The following is a 19,502-nucleotide window of genomic DNA, read 5'->3' as shown; positions in this document are numbered from 1 at the left end:
CTGAAATAAAGAGGTACTGAAGTTGCAGATCCTACTGGCTGCAGGCTGAACCCATGGTACGGCCACATTCTGTGGCACAAACACGCACACATACACACCCCTCCCCTTAACTGAGAGATGGATCACATGGACCTCCTCTCCTCTTTCACAGTTCGAGGGGGCATATTTCTTCCCATTTACAGTTGTATAACATCTCCATTACAACTAAAGCAATTGCTTACATGGAACAATGTATGCATTTTAGCTCGGTGGGTGAAAGTTAATCATAATGTCTAACGTTACTCTTTTCCTGTCCTTTTCCCAGCCCCATCTGTAGATCTTACAAAGGCTTTTGTGCTAGCCAGCAGAAAGGGCCTTTTCTATTTGCTAGGGAGAATTGGTTGCCCCCCAGTCCTCCTCAGTCTGATCACATGAACATTACAGTTCAGTCTGATGGTGATCACTCCAATAGCTTTGAAATCTACAGTGGTGTCAAACAGGGATGTGTTCTTGCACCAATACTCTTTGGTATATTCTTCTCTCTGCTGCTTTGTAATGCTTTTTCATCTAGCAAACTGAGGGTGTACATCACCATACAAGATCAGATGGAAAACTCTACAACATCTAGAAAAATTAAACACCTGCTTACAAGAGAACTTCTTTTAGCTGATGATGGAGTTCTTGTCATACACTGCGAAGAGGAGCTCCAGCAACTTTGAATATAGTAGAAACTCAGATTTACGAACACCAGAGTCATGATCTGACCAGTCAACCACACACTTCATTTGGAAATAGGCAATCAGGCAGCAGCAGAGACAAAAAAACCCCCACATACAATACAGTATTAAATGTAAACTACTAAAAATAAAATAAAGGAAAAGGAGCAATTTTCTTCTGCATAGTAAAGTTTCAAACTAATCTTAAGTCAATGTTCAGTTGTAAACTTTTGAAAGTATACCTCTACCCTGATATAATGCGACCCGATATAATACGAATTTGGATATAACGCAGTAAAGCAGCTCTCCAGGGGGGTGGGGCTGCACACTCTGGCGGATCAAAGCAAGTTCGATATAATGTGGTTTCACCTATAATGCGGTAAGATTTTTTGGCTCCCAAGGACAGCGTTATATCGGGGTAGAGGTGTATAACCATAATGTTTTGTTCAGTTCTGAACAACCTGCATTCCTGTGGTGCTCGTAACTCTGAGGTTCTACTGTAGCTTTGCACTAGTTTATGATGAATTTGGACTGACCAACAGTCTAAAGAAGACAATGATTCTGATACAAGGTGTGTTGACTGCACCCGAAGTTTTAATAGCTAGCACCACACTATAAGATGTACACAAGTTCTGCTTTCTGAGATCAACTGTATCAGATATCTTCTCTCAAGATGACAAGCTTAATTCTCACATATGGAAGGCAGGCACCACATTTGGGCAGCTGAGCAAGTGTATGTGGAATAATGGGAAATTAATATTGAACACCAAGATATGGGTCCACTAAATGTGCATTCTGAGCACCCTGCAGAATGGTGGTGAGACCTGGACTGCTTAAAGTAGTCATAAGAAAAAGCTAAACATCTTCCACACCTGCTGTCTTTGCGATGTTCTAAGTATCAAGTAGGAAATCAACGTTCCTCACACCAAAATAATTGAGAAAGCAAAATTGACAAGTCTAATCATTATACTCCAACACAGACGTCTCCATTGGCTTAGTTATCTTCACTGGATGAATGCATTCCAAAGGGTCTCCTGTACAGAGAACTTGCAGATGCTCCAAGGCCAATGGGACAATCTAGGTTCAGATTCAAGGACAGTTGCAAGAGGGACTTGAAAACTTTCAGCACCAACACCACAGCTGGGAAGATGCAGCTACGCTAGAGTCTGCACCTGGGAGTTAGAGGCTGAAGTCCTAGTAGTGTGCCATCCTCTGACCCTGTGCTTTATCTGTGGCAAGGACTATAGCTCGAGAATTAGCTACTTTCGATGCTACAGCATAACACACAATAACTGTTCTGCTTTGGTGCTTACACTGTTTTTCAAGCCAGATGGTTGCCAAAAAATGAGGATACTTTCTTAAAGTATTGCTTAAGCAGACAAGACAATCAAAAGAGGTATTATCCCCATTTTACAGATGTGGAGGAACTGAGACTAAGCAACTTGTGCAAGGTTTCCCAGGAAGTCAGTTGCAGAGCTAGGAACTAAAACATCTCCTGATGCCCAGTCTAGTGATTTAAGTAATTTGTCGACTGATAAACAGGCAAAAGCAAACCTATTAAAAGAACGCAACTGGACTTCTCTGTAGCTTTCACATCATTTGTTGAATTGCCCAAACCATTCACTGGATTTCCCATATTTATCCACATTTCCATAAAATCCACATTTATTTATTTAGCACAGTGTGCTCAGAACTGTACAGTTCAAAGAGTAAAGACTGGGGGCCTGTCTACACTACAAAATTAAGTCGACAACTTAGGTTGGCATACAGCCACCACAGTAATTCAGTCAGCTATTGGTGTCCGCACTACACTCCCTCTGCTGGCGGTTAGTGTGACCAGATGTCCCGATTTTATAGGAACAGTCCTGATTTTGGGGTCTTTTTCTTATATAGACTCCTATTACCCCCCACCCGTCCGGATTTTTCACATTTGCTGTCTGGTCACCCTCCTGGTGGTGCATGCCCTCACAAGGAGCGCTGGCAACAACTTAAGTGGGGCAATGAGGGGCACTAATAGCCAAGTATGGGGCACTGACAGCCAGATAGGGCTCACAGCTGGAGCCCAGTGAAGGGCTCAATTTCATAGCACTGAGGATACCAAGCGTGAAATTGACATTCTTGTCAGTTTCACAGCTCCAGCTAAGAGCTCCACTTCTGCTTTGAGCCCTGAAACTGACAAGAGTCAATGTAAGTAAGGCAGTGTCTACACAGATCCTGCATCACCCTAATTACTGTGACATAAGTGGTGTGCCTCTTGTGGAGGTTGTTATTATGTTGGTGTAGCAGGCCACTTACTTCCAGAGAAGAAGCATTCTAGTGTAGACACTGACTTAATTAGGTCCACATAAGCTGCTTTACCTCAACCTAACTCTGTAGTATAGACCAAGCCATGGTTTTCACCTCAAAAGACTTACAATCTATATAAGCCAATCACTCATAATATCTACCAGAGAACCCCAAATATTCCAACCTCAAACTGGTACCTTTTTTACCATACACAGAGATTAATTGGTTAGTGGATTATTGCTAAAAGATATAGCAGACATATTCTGAGGAGGAATTCGTATGAAAAGATGGTCATCTGATGTATTATCAGAGACAGGCTGTTCCAAGTACAAGACACAGCAGGAAAAAAAAGGCACAAAATTAACAAATATGGGGGAGTGGTAGGGAGCGGGAATAGGCGACTAGGAAATATGAGCGCAAACATGATGTCCGATTTTATAGGAAGAGTTACAATTTTGGGGTCTTTTTCTTAGATAGGCTCCTATTACCCACCACCCCCTCTCAATTTTTTACATTTGCTGTCTGGTCACCCTATGTTGTACAAGCCCCAGTTATGAGAGTCAAACGGGAGAGGAAGATCAGTTCTACAGAGGCGTTTTCGCCACCCAGGTCACCTGACGGCTTGTGGGAGGTGGGACCAGAGGCCGGGAAGGCCCATTCCTGTACTTCTCTCGTGGGCTCGCTGCCCGGGGAGTGAGGGAAGGAATCCCAGATGCGGCGCTTCTCCCCTGGGAACGGCTGCTGGCGCGGGGCGGGAATCAGGCGAGCAGCGCTCGGCCTGGGAGAGACTTTCCTTTGACAGGGAGACGATGAGGCTCGTCCACTCTACCCCGCACCCCTGCTGTCGGGCAAACAATGCTGCGGTAGCTGCCTCTCCGGCTCTGTGGGTTAAAGGGGTGTGTGGAAATGCAGCACCTCCGCGGCCAGGCCCAGCACCAGGGGTGGAGGGGGCAGCAATACCTACCCGCTCCCGGTCATCGCCCTGGAAGAGTCTCTTCTCCACACACTTGTTGGCGACCTGCACGCTCTTCATCTTGTCCACCAGGGTGCCATAGAGCAGCTGCACCAGGTGCACGCACACGTCGTGTTCGGCCTCCTCTGCCGGGGAGGGCAGCTCGCTCAGGCTGGGGTTCACGTAGCATGCGGCCAGGTCGCTGCCCGCCTGCTGCAGCGCAGTGACAAACTGCTGGATCCAGCCCTGCTGCTGGCAGCCCCGCGCCACCGCGTCCAGCAGCTCCCCGACCGCCTGCGGGTCGCCCTGCTGTGCAGCGACCGCCCGGATCCACTCCTTCTCCTGCAGGCTCAGCGTGGTCAGGCGGTCCAGCACCGGTGCCACCCGTATGATCTGCGTAAGCCGGACCCTGAAGCAGGAGATCAGATAGAGGAACTCCTCCGCAGGCGATAGGGCCGACATCTCTTCTGCGCCCGGAGTCACCATGATAGGGTTGAGATCACGGCGCTCCCCCTTGCTCAGGGAGTTCCTAGTGCCCAGGGAAGGGGGAGGTTCCCTGTGCTTCTCCGGCGCTCAAGTCCTAGCCGCTCGGACCGGGGCGGGTGGCTGCGATTCTCCCCTTGCGCTCGGCCCTTGCTAACCCTCAGCCTTTGCGTTTCTCTCGGAGTCGGTGCGGGCCGCTTAGGGACACGCCTCTCCGGGGTGCCCTGCTCCGTGCCTCCGAAGTTCTGCTGAGCAGGGGACGCGCACGGCGCTTTTAAATTTCCTCAGCCAGCCACTTTCGATTTCGATTCCTGCCGGCTGTTCGGTTTCCAAACGCAAAGGGCTGAGGCATCTTCCTGAGTCCTGCAGGCATCCCAGCACAGGAGCGGAGCTGGGTGGTGTCCCATGCCGACTCTTGCCGGCAGAGGGGAAAAAGGAAGAGAATACAGAGGGGGGCACAGAAAGGCAAAAATAGTAGCACAGGAGTCAAACAGCTCCCCCAAAATCATGAGATTGGTTAAAAATGCATGAGGATTTTTTAAGTGTGGGATTTGATTTGCCTTCTGTTTTCTGAGACATTAGGTCCCACCTTTTCACTTTCCAAGCTTTTCTTTACAACCGTGAAGGTCGGTTCTGTATAGGTTCCTCTACCACCCACATCACAATACTGTAGTATCTGAGTGTCCTCCACCTCCTGCAATAAGCAACTTGACTGTCATGTTGTTCTCTGGTTTGCTTTCACTGGTTTATCCTCTCTCCATGGGGAGACTTGTGTGTGGAGTGTTTTGTTTTGGAAAGTTTTTGGGTGTTTTTAAATGTGCACTCTGCTGTGTCTCTATGTTAGAGAAGGCAGCTTGAAGAAGCATACCTTGCTCTGGAAGTGGGAGGAGGTGGGATATGTGAGGGCCCTTAGTTCCTGAGGGAGTTTGCTTCACAACAGCTCTAGAGATGGTTCTGCCAGACAATTTTTACCTTATGGTAAAAGGACTTGTCAGCTACAATCTTTGTCCTGCAGGTCTAAGCAATATATTAGATATCCTGATAGAGCGTTTTGAACTTGACATTCAATGGGAAGCCAGTGTAGAAAGCAGAAAACATGTTAGACATACTGGAGGTAGCCAATGTTGCTGAGGAATTACACTGTAGCATTCTGTATTGGCTGTATTGGAGTTTCCTAAGAGCTGACGTTTTGACAACCATGTATGTTGCATTGCTTTTTTTCTAGGCAGCAGGTCACAGAAGCAGGTATTGCTGATGCCAGGTCATCATCCATCAGGATAGGATGGAGTCTCAGCTAACTAAAAATGGTAGGAAGCATGGCTCCCTGATGCTATGTGACAGCTTAGTGTCAGCAAGGAATTCAGGAGCACTCCTCAACTACAGACTGCATTGACCAATTGTGTGTATATGTATTTTAGCCAAGAGTGAATGAAAATCTCTTGTATTTTTTTTAAAAGAAAACGTAAATTTCTTAAGTTTGCAGCAATAGTGCGATTTCTTGATTCTAGCAGCTGGAGATTGTAAAAATATCCACTAAATAGCACAAGACCAACTTCCAATCATAAGAACGGCCATACTGGGTCAGACCAAAGGTCCATCAAGCCCAGTATCCTGTCCTCTGACAGTGGCCAATGGCAGATGCCCCAAAGGGAATGAACAGACAGGTTATAATCACGTGATCCATGCCTTGTCACCCAATCCCAGCTTCTGGCAAAATCAGATCACAAGAATTGACAACACTAAATATGGGCGTAGAGGGGCAAAGACATGGGAGATGGCTAGAGCAGGGGTTCTCAAACTGCGGGTTGAGTCCCCTCAGGGGGTTGCAAGGTTATTACATTGGGGGTCACGAGCTGTCAGCCTCCACCCCAAACCTTGCTTTGCCTCCAGCATTTATAATGGTGTTAAATATATAAACAAGTGTTTTTAATTTATAAGGGGAGTCGCATTCAGAGGCTTGCTATGTGAAAGGGGTTAGAAGTACAATAGTCTGAGAACCACTGTGCTAGAGCCTTCTCCTCAAAGGATACATTTTTGCAGTTTTACCTACAAAGGACTGTGGTATTAAAATCATAATCTAGCATGTCTAGATAATCCAGCTCTTCTGTCAGAAAAAAACTGTAAGCGACTGCCTGCTAGAGGCTTGATTAAACATGATTCTCCACCAAAAATGTTTTTGGGGTTTAAAATAATTCCTTGCCAATATAATTAGTTTCAAGACAGAAAAAAATCAAAAGCTTCTTGTCCTATCATAGTGGAGACATGAAAGTGAGGGGCAGCTGCTGCCACAAAGTGCAGATTACTTCTCTGTGACAAACATCTCTTTTCACTTTTGCACGTGTGCATTGTGCATATACATATTGTTAGGGCTTTCATGAAGGAATAGTCAGTTTGTTAAGATCAGCCACCACAGGAGAATTAATGCAGATCCCTTGAAAGGAGCAGGCCTTAAATGTTTTGCTTAATCTAAACTACTATAGATGGCTTTAACATATGTGCAGGTGGCTCCATAAAGTGGACTTCTTGAGACTTTGTCCTTTAAAATGTTTTTATTTTTAATGAATAAATCACAAAAATCCATAACTGCTTTCAAGAAAACTGTCTTTTTGCTGATGAGGAAAGGCATGATGAATTTAATCCAAGAAAGAATAAATTTGGCACTTTTAATAAGATTTAATAAAACATTTCAGGAGAGGATCTCACCACAGATCAACCTGATGACCTCATTCTTAGGGCAGTGGTTCCCAAACTTTTTACTAAGGGGACCCACCAGATACATTTTTTCCTTTGTATGATCCATCCGGTATCCAAATTCATGGGGGCGGGGGAGTGATGGCAAAATCATAGGCGATGAGCCTCCTCCTCCTCTCCCTGCCGAGGGGGCACTGACCACCTGCAGCAGCACCCTCTTCCCTCACACCACAACCCTAATATTGGCCTGGTGTGGAGGGAAGGCCCTGGGTGAAGGAGGTGTTGGAGAGCAAGCCTGTACTCTCCTTGGCCTGACTCCCCACTCTGTTGCAACCTGGCATATGGGGTCGCAACACCACTCAGGTTTGGCCAAACCTGGTTTAGGATATGTCTACACTTCAAACTGGGGATGTAATTCCCAGCTTGAGAACACATATCCTTGCTAACTCTGTTTGAACTAGCATACTACACATAGTGTAGTCGCAGTAGCACAAGGGATGGGTGGTGCTCGGTGCCTTAAGTATGTGCCTGGTGCCTCAGACAGGTATGTACATGGGGTGGGTAGCTCCTCCAGTCATGGCTACCATCTATTTTTAGCATGCTAGCTCAGTGTTAGTGTGGGTATGTCTCCTCAAGCTGGGACTCATATCGCCAACTCAAAGTATAGACATACTTTAGTGTCATCATTATAGTGCCCCATTTCCTGTAATCTGCGGGTGGAGCTTTCAAAATTAGGGTGCCTAAATTAAGGCAACCGCTTCCACATTTGGGCACTTAAGTCAGCATTCCAAATATCCAAGTAGTAACTTGCTAAATTACATTAGTTTCTGTGAAGTCACTTCACTCTTCTGTGTCTGTTTTCCCCTTCTGTAAAGTTGTCAAATAATGTTCTCATCTGCTGTGCAAGGAAATGTGTGTCTTAATGCTTGTGTACTCTCACAGTGCTGCAGTTGTACTGATGCAGCTGTGCCACCGTAGTGAAGACACTACCTATGCTGATGGGAAAACTTCTCCTGCCAGTGTAGGTATTCCACCTCTGAGAGGCAATAGCTATGTCAATGTGAGAAGCCCATTTTCCACCCCCGAGTGACGGAGTTATACTGACATAAATCTGTAATGTTTTATTTAGTCTTTGTGACTTCCAACCTTTGATGAAGGACTCTATGGGCCTAATATAGATTCCATTGACGTCAATGAGATTTTTCCATAGATTTCAGTGAGCTTTGCCCAAAGAGGGCAAAGTGTTAAATATTTGAAAATATGTCTAAGTGGCAGATGAAATTCATTGTTAATAAGTGCAAAGTAATGCACTTGAAAAATATAATCCCAGCTGTACACACAATATGATGGATTCTAATTTAGCTGTTACCACTCAAGAAAGAGAGCTTGGAGTCAACACAGATAGTTCTCTGAAAACATCTGCTCAACATACAGCAGCACAAGCCAACAGAATGTTAGGAATCCTTATGAAAGGAATAGATAATAAGACAGAAAATATCATGATGCCATGATATAAATTCCTGGTATGCCCACACCTTGGAATGACCAGAAAGGCATGCTGTGTTCATCTCAAAGGGAAGATATTAGAATTGGATAAGGTACAGATAAGGGCAACGAAATGATTAGCTCCCATATGAGGAGAGATTAAAAGACTGGGGCCATTCATCTTAGAAAAGAGACAACTAAGGAGGGATATGGTAGAGGTCTATAAAATCATTAATGGTGTGGAGAAAGTGAATAGAGAAGTATTATTTTTTACCCTTTCACACAATACAAAAACCCAATGATAATAATAGACGTCAGATTTAATGCAAGCAAGAGGAAGTACTTTTTCACACAATGCACAACTAATCTGTGGAACTCATTGCCATCGGATGCTGTGATGGCCAAAAGTATAACTTGGTTCAGAAAAGAATTAAATAAATTCATGGAGGATAGGTCCATAAATGGCTATTAGTCAAGATGGTCAGGGGCACTACCCCATAATCTGGGTGTCCCTAAACCTCTGACTGCTAGAAGCTGGGACTAGACAACAGGGGATGGATCACTTGATAATAGACCTGTTCTATTAATTCTCTCTGAATTATTTGGTGCTGGCCACTGTTGGAAAATAGGATACTGAGCTAGATGGACCACTGGTCTGACCCAGTATGGTCATTCTTATGTTCTTAAGTAGAGCTGTAATTAGATATGTACATTGAAACTCTCTCTTCTGTTTTATAGTTCTTTGTTTTTATCTTTCAACACTGTTTGTTTTCTATTTTCCTTTTCTGTACTCCCATTCTGGGTTTTGGTTTCATTTCACTCTGTGCTGTTTGGTTCGATTGTTGTCTCCTACTGTTCCTTTTTATTTCTGATTTGTTCCAGGTCTGTTCAGAAGCTCCTATATTCCCTAAGATTTCATAATAATGCCCCTTTGACTTTCCTGATACTTCTTTCCAACACATTACCATCACCAGTCACTGCACATTCCCTCCCTGAGTTTTTACATTTTCTGATTTTGACTTTCATTGTCCTTCACAATTGAGAACAGAGCTTTCCAACCTAAAGATCCTTGTTGCTAAGTAACATCTTCACCCACCCTACTTGTTCTGAGCATCCTTGTTGCCATGGCACCCTTAGTTAGCACAAGCACAAGTCATTATTCCTTGAACAGGGCTATAGGGAAATAGATGGTAGGGGGCCATATTTTTAAAGTTATTTGGGTACCTACAGATTCAGATAGGTGCCTAACGTAGTACCTTGTGGGATTTTCAAAAGCATACTAAAAATGTTTTCATTTTAGTAAAAGGGGGAGTTTGTCTGTTAAAATTTCTAAACTGAGACATGCTGGAATCCATTCCATATATTTATGGAGTTTTATAAAAGTATCATTACAGTCACACCTGACAGCAAAGCTACAGTTCATGACTACAATATTTTTCCTATAACCCTTTTTTTCTTGGGTTAAGAGCCATTGTTTTAATTTGTAAATTAGGATAAAACCAGGTATAAGCATAGTAGCCTGTTTCCCCAACCCAGGAAAGACTGATACTACACACTGAGGGCTAGATTTACAAAGGGACTCAGGCACTGTGACAGTAAGCATTACAACACCTAACTTTTAGGTGCCTAGAAAAAAAGCCACTGGAATCCACAAAATCTGAGTCTAGCACCTAGGCTCTCTATACAATGAATGGGGAAAGATAGGTGCCTAAGAACAGGATTTGCCAAAGCCAGCATGCTAAGTGGGGACCTGTGTAAACTAGCCAAAGGGAGATACTGATGAGAGGGGTGTGTCCTAAGCCCCATTCTTCACACAAACTTGGGTACCTAAATCTAGGCTGGAGGGAGGAACCTATTTCTGCTTGGGATTCATCCTCTCCTGGAAGCAGACACCTAAGTATTTTTTGAAGATGCTTCCTCCCATCGGCATAGGTACCTCCACCAAATCCATATTTGCATAAAATCCATACATGATTTAGTTTTAATTATGTTAAGAGAGAGAAAGAGACAGAAAAGATTAATTAAATCCAGCTCTCAAAAGCTGGGCAATGCCAGAACTATGGTTGCTTGGACAAACTTAAATTATGCCATATTGTGCATCCAATTTGTACCTTGAGTAAGTCAAGTACCCAGAGGGAAAAAACAGTATGGGATTGTGTAATTAAAGACTATATCATAATGCATTCACACAAGGGTATGTATGGGCAATCATAAACTTTTGAGTTCTTGACTTTGCAACCTAGAGTTCTTTTAATGGAGTATTTTTTAAAGTAATTTCCTAGTTTTAAAGGAAGGAGGTAAAAATAAATTCCATTATTTACACCTGTCACATCCACCCCTCATGTTTCATCAACAGCAGAGTTTGAACCTTCAGTACTTCACCACAGACTATTACAATTTGACCTATAGACTAATTACATTAGTTAATGGCAGGAGAATACTTATGCCAGACAATGAAGGGCTGCTGACAGTATGTGATAGACCTGGGAGATGGCCCAACTGTCTCCTCTTTCACATTGGAGAGAGGTGATTGTCTCTACATTGGGGAGATGGATTCCTGGGACCTCTTACTGAATCCAGGGATGTTGTCAGGGAGGGGCTGGAGCTCTGTCTGGCTCTTTCCTCACTGCCACTACAGCTACTCCCACGTATTCCGAGTATAGTTTGCTACTGCTGCATTGGCTCCAGTGGTGGGGTGGCTCTTTCAAATGTTCACATTCAATTATTATTTTGACATGCTGCCAAAAAATGTTGCGGAATGCAAGTGGCAGAAAGGAAATAGAGATTTTTAGTATTTATAACTCAGCTAGACTTGAATTTCAAAGGCCTGCTGTAAACAACATAAGTGATTGAGTTCCTGAAAAAATGATCAAAAAAATCTTTTATATTGGAAACTAATAAGTAACTGAAATATTACACACACAAAAATTGTTAAAGAAACTTTAAGAACACTGTCCATTCTGAACATTGAATGAGGCACCGGTTCTGTGGAAAAAAATATGCGATCATGAAAAGACTGTATCACAATCAGACTTAGCCAAATTCAATTTTTTAAAATAATTTCAGTGAATAATTATATAAACATTTTTTCAATTTTTATCTATTTAAATATTCACCATTGTGTGAAATTATGGAGGAGGTCAAGCAATAGTTACTTGACAGATTCAAGAAGCTAGCTTTATAACCATTAAAACACAAATTGTCAACATCACATGTCAAAATATATACAAAACAGAATATCCTTAAAGTCTAATAAATTCTCAAGCAGCATTTTTCTTACTTTGCCTATCCATAAATTTCAATTATTGATGGAAATATTTTTTCATTGTTTTTTGTGTGCATGGTGAAATTGACATTTACTGATAAAAACTGAATCGTTCCAAGCGTAATCATAATACATACACGCAAAAGGGCTGATTAAGGTTGCTCTGTCTTTAATTATGGCATTTCCTAATTTTTCAGTACTAGCATTTTACAATCTTAATAATATTCTTTTAGTGTAATTTTGTCTGTGTAATTCCCTGAGTTTTAAAAAAGGCAAACTAATGCCCTCTCCCCCAAATTCCATCATGTGGCTTCACATTAACACCCATATAGGTCATCCACAAGGCTGAAACTTTAGATCCTTGCCACTTGAGCTAAACAATAGAAAGAGTAGGTTGTCATCCACTATGTGGACCAACACTGCAGGGCAATGAGACACTTTGCCAGGGGTTTCTTAGGTACTTGCTGGCAGCAGAGGAATGATGGGAGTCATGACTCTTAGGTTTCCTTCCAGGCTCTGGAGGAGAGCATGCGCTAGTGAGAACAGACTCCTGTGCTTCTTTTCCTCAAACTTTACCCTGGGAAAAGACCTGCAGCTTTATTGGGTGATCCTTAGAAAAGGAGGAGCAGGAGATGGAGAGGAGGTGCTGCAATTCCTGCTAGAGGTTGGGAGCTACTGTTGGGACTTTTTTCCGCCGTGTAACTTATTTTAAAAAATCTCCTTCCTCTGATGCATCAGGGATGGCCACAACTGGAGATGGGACCTTAGGCAGGAAAGGTAAGGATTCTGAGGTGGTACAGAGCATTCTCTTAGGTGCTTGGCTGGCTGTTTCTTGCTAACTGATTGCTGTTATGTGGGATCAGGAAGGAATTTCTCCCCCTCCCCCCCCCGGCTCAGATTGGCAGTGACCTTGGATTTTTTTCCTTCCACTGCAGTGTCGGTAGGTTTCACTTGCCTTAGTGTATGGCTACACTGGAGAGTTGCAGCGCTGGTGGTGGGTTTACAGCGCTGCAACTTACTCACCGTCCACACTTGCAAGGCACATACAGCGCTGCATCTCCCTGGCTGCAGCGCTGGCTGTACTCCTGCTCTGCCTGGGGTATAACGATTGCAGCGCTGGTGATGCAGCGCTGCTCTCCCAGTGTGGCCACCAAAAGCGCTGTAATTGGCCTCCAGAGTATTCGAGGGTATCCCAGAATGCCTGTTCAGCCACTCTGCTCATCAGTTCGCACTCTACTGCCCTGGCCTCAGGTGACCCGCCCTTAAATGCCCCGGGAATTTTAAAAATCCCCTTCCTGTTTGCTCAGCCAGGTGTGGAGTGCAATCAGTGAATCTTTCCAGGTGACCATGCCTCCACGTGCCCAAACGAGCCCCAGCATGGAGCAATGGTTGCTGGACCTCATCAGTGTTTGGGGTGAGGAAGCTGTGCAGTCACAGCTGCGCTCCAGCCGTAGGAATTACGATACCTATGGCAGATCTCAAGGGCCATGCTGGAAAGGGGCATGACCGGGACGCAGGTGCAGTGCAGGGTTAAAGTGAAGGAGCTGCGGAGTGCCTATTCAAAGCCCACGAGGGAAACCGCCGCTCAGGTGCTGCCCCCACGACCTGCCATTTTTACAAGGAGCTGGACGCGATACTTGGGGGTGACCCCACTGCCAATCCGACGACCACGATGGACACTTCAGAGCGGGGGAGGGAGGAAAGGAGAGAGGGGGAAGGGGGGAGGAACCGAGAGTGAGGGTACTGGGGTGGGGGGAGACACCCCGGAGTCCCAGGAGGCATGCAGCCAGGAGCTCTTCTCAAGCCAGGAGGAAGGTAGCCAGTCGCAGCAGCCGGTACTTGGTGAAGGACAAGCAGAGGAGCGGGTTCCCGGTAAGCGGCTTTTATTTTCAGGATGGAAATGTTTCGGGAGAGGAGGGAGGAGGTTAGGGCTGCATGCATGCATGCCTAGATGTGGAATAGCCCATTGATGTGGTCTATCATGTCGCGGTAATCGGCCTCGGTAATCTCTTCAAAAGTTTCAGCCAGAGCGTGGGCAATGCGCTTGTGCAAGTTTATAGGGAGAGCCACTGTGGTCCTTGTCCCAGTCAGGCTAACGCGTCCGCGCCACTGTGCCGCGAGGGGTGGGGGACCATTGCTGCACACAGGCAAGCTGCATAGGGGCCAGGGCGAAATCCGCATTGCTGTAGAAGACCCTCCCGCTCTTTCCCAGGTGACCCGCAGCAGCGAGATATCTTCCAGGATTAACTCCTGTGGAAAATGTTGGAGACTGTTCAGTGTAGATGCCCCCTGCAGCAGTTTGCTTTCCCCAACGCACAGAAACCCTGCACATCCCTGAAGCAATCATTCCCCCTTACTCACGATTTCGTGGCTCTCCTGTGGGTTATGTGCGCTCTGTTTGGTATGGGAAAAGTATGCTAAAGTGAAGACTGTAAACTCCTTCACTGTGTGGGAATAACTGTCTGGGTGAGATTATAAACAATGCTGCCTCTGTTAACTGTTGCCTTTTTTTGCCTTTCGAAAAGTGTCCTTGACTACTCGACTGCCCGTATCATCCACTGCTCAGAGGCTACAAAACCTCAGGAAGAAGCCATGAAAAAAAGCAAAGAAGACATGCTGAAAAAGCAGTTATGGATCACTCTGCCAGAGAGAGTAAAAAACTGCAGGACTGGAGGGAAAGGGAAAGCAGGATCCGCCAGAGAAACACAGTGGCTAAGAAGAAAACAAAAACAGCTGATAAGCATCCTGGTGCGCCAAGCGACTCTATCCAGTCACTCATAGCCATGCAGGCAGAGCACTACCGTGCCGGCCCCGCCCCCCATCCCAAAGCTCTTTCCCTTGTGCCCCAATGTCAGCTCAAACCCCCTTCCCCAGCATCCAGGTTCTTACCACCACCAGCTGCCCCAACACCTGTACTTTCACCAGCAACAGCCCTGAGAACTACGACCCTTACCCTCTGCACTCAACCCCCATCACCATGCAGTATTTTCATCCTGAAGTGCAGCAGTCATTGCACAGCACTCCAGACAGGACATATTCAAACCTGTGACTGTACAGTTCACCCACCACCCACCCCTGCCCTTTTAGGTTCCCAAAATGTTGTGTGTCTGTCAAGAAAGTTATTTTCTTTTCAATAAATGAATTCTTGGCCTTTGAAAACAGTCTTTATTATTGCAGAAAGTGAAAGATACCATAGCCCAGGAAAGAAACATGCACTGCAAATCATGCCCTGTACGAATATAGAGCCACTTCTGTGAGTTTGTAGTACGCTCAGTAGTATTTCCCGTGGTGTGTGCTATAAACCTGTGATGCCATTCCCCCTGCTGAGACCACATCGTGCTCTGCCCCCACTTCTCAGCCTGGTGCAGTAGCATTCCCCATTCTTGAGATGGGACAGGAGCAGCTGGAAGTGGGGCAAGGCAAGCTCCTGCCTGTAGCTCTGGTGCAGGAGCTGTCCACTCATGCTTGGTTCCACAACCCCTCTGGTATGATGAGTGAGTAGGACCAAGAATGAATGAGTGGCATTGTGACATGATGCATCGGAGTCACAGCACCAATCACTTAATTTTGGCCTTGCCATCCCTGTGTTACAACAGAGGATCAGCAGATCTAAACCTAAGTAGAGAGTGGAGCAGCTATGCCTGCTCCTTCTTGCCACTGCAGCAGTGTGGACTATGCGTAATGTGTACAGCTCCAGGCACCACTGTAAGGCATCTCTCACTTGGTAGCCCAGGTTACTTGTAGCTAACTAGCATCCAGTCCCCAATGATACAATTTCTTGTTCTAGGTAAGAGACACTATTCTTTTATTTATAACTGTGGCACAACAGAAGGAAACTAAACAGAGTGCCTTGACCTACTAAAGTGTTCTCAGCCAATCTAATTAAGCAAATACAAAGTTTGTTCAGTCCGGATTCATAGCCCAGCTATTTACCAACTTTGAAGACAGGCTGTCTGTGGAGACTTCCAGGTTGGTCCTCTGAGATTGTCCTTCAGTAATTCTTTAACCATAAAACAAGTCTTAGCTGCACAGATTGGCTCAGGTGTACTTAGGTGCTCAGCTGTCTTTTTTCAGCTTTACTTAGTCAAGAGTAGCTAAATGGGTCTCATCTTCCACTGGAGCGTTTATCCCCTCAGACCATTTCTGCTTCCTTAAAGCTACATTGAAAAGTACTCATCTTTAATAGTGGAACACAAGTAGTGCTATAACTATGAGAGCTACTTCTTGGAATTCTGAAGGGTAGGGAAACCTTAGTGCTTTCTTTGGATCCGATACTACTTTTGAAATACTATGCGGAGGATGCATTCTTTGGGGCCATTCTAAGCTGCCTTTTAAAAAAGTATCCAATATTGACAGCTGCCTCTGCAGAGTCTTCTATTTTTATGCTAGAGCTTTCTGTTGAAGCATCAATGTGCAGAGGGGATATCATCGTCGGACTCCTCACTGTCACTTTGGAGCTGAAGGAATAGCTCAACTGCCAAACGTGATGTGCTGGCGACACTCATCAGCAAAGTCCTCAGCAGCTCAGGCTCCATTTCCAATAGAAATCATGCTGCACAGAAACCGTTGGGAGACTCACAATCGCGCCAAACGTGGACGGAAAAACAGTGACTGCTGGGATGTGAAGTGGTGCATCACGGGGCGTTGGGACAGGAAGCGAAATGACCCGCACCTGTCAGTCCCCTTCCCACAACCCACGGTGCCAAAATGGGACGAGGTGCTCTGTGGGATAGCTGCCCATAATGCACCACTCCCAACAGCGCTGCAAATGCTGCAAATGTGGCCACACTGCAGCGCTGGTAGCTGTCAGTGTGGCCACACTGCAGCGCTTTCCCTACACAGCTGTATGAAGACAGCTGTAACTCCCAGCGCTGCACCCTAAGATTAGCCGCTTACTCATTTTCCTATCATCCTGTGGGGATTAGGCACTGGTACATCTCAGTCACTCCTATTCTCTGAAGGGGGAGGGATAGTTCAGTGGTTTGAGCATTGGCCTGCTAAACCCAGGCTTGTGAGTTCAATCCTTGAGGAGGCCACTTAGGGATCTGGGGCAAAATCAGTACTTAGTCCTGCTAGTGAAGGCAGCAGTCTGGACTTCATGACCTTTCAAGGTCCCTTCCAGTTCTAGGAGATTGGTATACTCCTATTCTCTGCCCATGGCACATAAGTCTAGTCTCCTGTGGGCTGTAATATTTTCATCTAATTTCAGTTGTTGGGTTTAGTACTGGGTGGTGTGGATGACCTGTGATAGACAAGAGGTTAGGGATCTATAGGCCTTAAACTCTATGACACTCCCAATCTCCCCTCCATTTAGCCTCTCAGGATCTCTGTTCCAATCTATCCATCCTACATGGGCAGGAAACCTGTGCTAATGACTTGACCTTCTGTTGGTCTAAAAAATTTGCACTACAGCAAAAATCTTCAAAAGTACACACATCTAGTGCTTTGTGTCTTTTCTTTCATCATGATCCATTTTCTGTTTCTCTTTCCCTTATTCACAGTATTTTGCTTTCATTTCACTTTGGCCATTTCCTTTTTGTCAATTTTCCCTTTTCCTCATGAAATTCTAAAGCTCTTCATTCTCCCTTTCCCACATATTTTCAGTTTTCATGACATCTTTCTCTTGAGAAACTTGTAAATCTATAAATTGTTTAATTTCCCTCCCTGCAAACTTTTTCTCTATTGTGTAATTTCATCTATTGATTCAGGTGCATAATCATCAAGAAAGAAAAAAAATCAAAAAGCAAAGACCAAACTATCTGACTACTTTCATTATGCAAGACTGCTCAATCATTATGCCCACAAATGTCATCAAATACATTCTCAAAGGTTTATAGGAGAGTGATGCTATTCTTTTAGTTAAGTGTAGATGGTCACTGGCACATACACACAGTATATCGAAAGCAACTAGAAGTCAATCAAACACCCAGAATGAAGTGTAAGTGTAGCTACTGTAAGAAAAGGCTAGATTCTGCCACCCTTACGTTAAGTAGTCTCTTTGGGGAAAAGATACTATTTGAGGAAAGATGGAAGAATCTGGCTCACAGCAAAGTGATGTTTGCAATTCTATAGCTCCTTTAATTAGAACATCGCAAAGCAGTTTACAGACCTTTAGCCTAAAGGCACTCTTGCTTGGTAAGGGCAAAATAGATCTCTTTTTCATGGCATATTGTAGGATATCTGCTGGCATCTGAGTGAATTGTGAGAAAAGAGGTCAATCACCTATTATTTCTTTCACCATATCCCCATTCCTTTCCAAACAGCTCACAACCCTAAGCACAGAGGAATGCATCAGTTCATTATTGTGACAAGAAAGCAGATCCTGTTATACTGGACAGAATTCTCACTGACTGATCCAGAAGTGCTGACTAAATGAACTTGGAGGTGGAAGGAGTTGCCTGAGGAGAACTCCATGTTTTGAAGCTGTTTAGAAATTTGTGTTTGATCTATTTTCAGAGCAGTTGCACTCAGTACAAGAGCTGAATCATTACAGAGACCTGGGACAATCAGCAGTGGCTGCTGAATGTCAGGACCTGAAAGACCACATTCCTGAGTGGTGTGCCAAGTTTGCCCAACTTACCTTGCCATAACACTAGAGTGAGACCTGCTTTCAGAGCTGAGAAGTGATGGCAATGGAAATAAGAAAACCTGCCATCCCAGATTGCTCCAGGTGAATAGGGCAGGGCCCCAGTTGAGTGTAGGGAAATCCACAGCGGGGAGCAGTTGTGGGATTTGCACAATTAAGTGTGTCCTTTTGCATAGGCTGGGAAGTGCACAGGAGTAAGGAATTACATTGGCACAACTTGGGTACGTAGACCAGGCCTTATGCCTATTTTGCACAGATAGTGATTATGCAATGTATAGAGCTGTGGAGAATTAGGCCAAGAGTATTTGAAGTGTAAAATATAGGTATACTTGTAAGGGTTCAAAGTGTTTACAAACATTAAAGGGACACTTGAAATCAAATCAGTTAAAAAAAAGAGTTAAATAGTTTCAGTTGCTAACCAAGTCCCTGAATCCCCCAGTCAGTTTGTATGGATATAGAAACACATTTCCATGTTTTTAAAAAATATTTTTCCTCTTCCCCATTACTGGTTGAAACGCCGACATAAACAGCAGGGGCCTCTGACTAAGTACAAAGTGCTGTCACATGCAAAAATTAAACAAATTCAAAAGACTAATATTTTGTTTTCTCTCATGGTAACGATCATATCTGAAATAACAGGAGGGAAAACATTTCCAGCCCAACCTTTGATTTTGAAATTGAGGGTTTTAGGCCCCAGAGCTCCAAAGTGCATCTCCGCACGAAAGGGCAACAGATCACCCGCCCTTGTTTAAATGTACCAATCAAAAAGCCACTGCTGCTGCTGCGACCCACCTTACACATCGCCCAGCGCAGCCGGTTCTGACATTAGCGCAGTGGCTCAGCAGCGGCCAGAGCAGCATCGTGCTCCGGCTCCAGTTTCACCCAGTTCCTGTCTGCAGCACAACCACGGCGAGAGAAATTCCCCGAAACTCAGACAGCCCGTCCGCCCCTCCCCCACACATCTCCTTTCGCTCGCTCCCGGCCGCCGGCCCTGCACAAACTGCGGGGAGGGGAGTTGGGCCCCGCCCTCACGAGGCCTGACGGCAGAGGGGGCGGGGA

General features: G+C 45.0%; 1 protein-coding gene and 1 long non-coding RNA gene across 2 annotated transcripts in view; both read right to left on the bottom strand.

The window, feature by feature from the left end:
- IFIH1 (interferon induced with helicase C domain 1) overlaps positions 1-4,763 on the bottom strand; it is a 35,369-nt gene extending 30,606 nt beyond the window's left edge. The window contains exon 1 of the mRNA XM_032803574.2: positions 3,946-4,763. Within this exon, the coding sequence (XP_032659465.1) occupies positions 3,946-4,419 (474 nt within the window). The 5' untranslated portion in view covers positions 4,420-4,763. The remainder of the gene's footprint in view (positions 1-3,945) is intronic.
- A 6,650-nt stretch (positions 4,764-11,413) lies between these two features.
- On the bottom strand, positions 11,414-19,459 carry LOC116838415 (uncharacterized). The gene is made up of 3 exons (XR_012656653.1): positions 19,236-19,459; positions 17,967-18,047; positions 11,414-11,577 (listed from the first exon to the last, which is right to left on the bottom strand). It is a non-coding gene; the product is annotated as an uncharacterized LOC116838415 (long non-coding RNA).
- Between the last annotated feature and the right edge of the window lie 43 nt (positions 19,460-19,502).

Source organism: Chelonoidis abingdonii, chromosome 10 (assembly GCF_003597395.2).
Source record: "Chelonoidis abingdonii isolate Lonesome George chromosome 10, CheloAbing_2.0, whole genome shotgun sequence".
NCBI classification, from domain to species: Eukaryota; Metazoa; Chordata; order Testudines; family Testudinidae; genus Chelonoidis; species Chelonoidis abingdonii.
The sequence above is the reverse complement of the archived record's forward strand: the minus strand, read 5'-3'. Positions and strand labels throughout refer to the sequence as shown.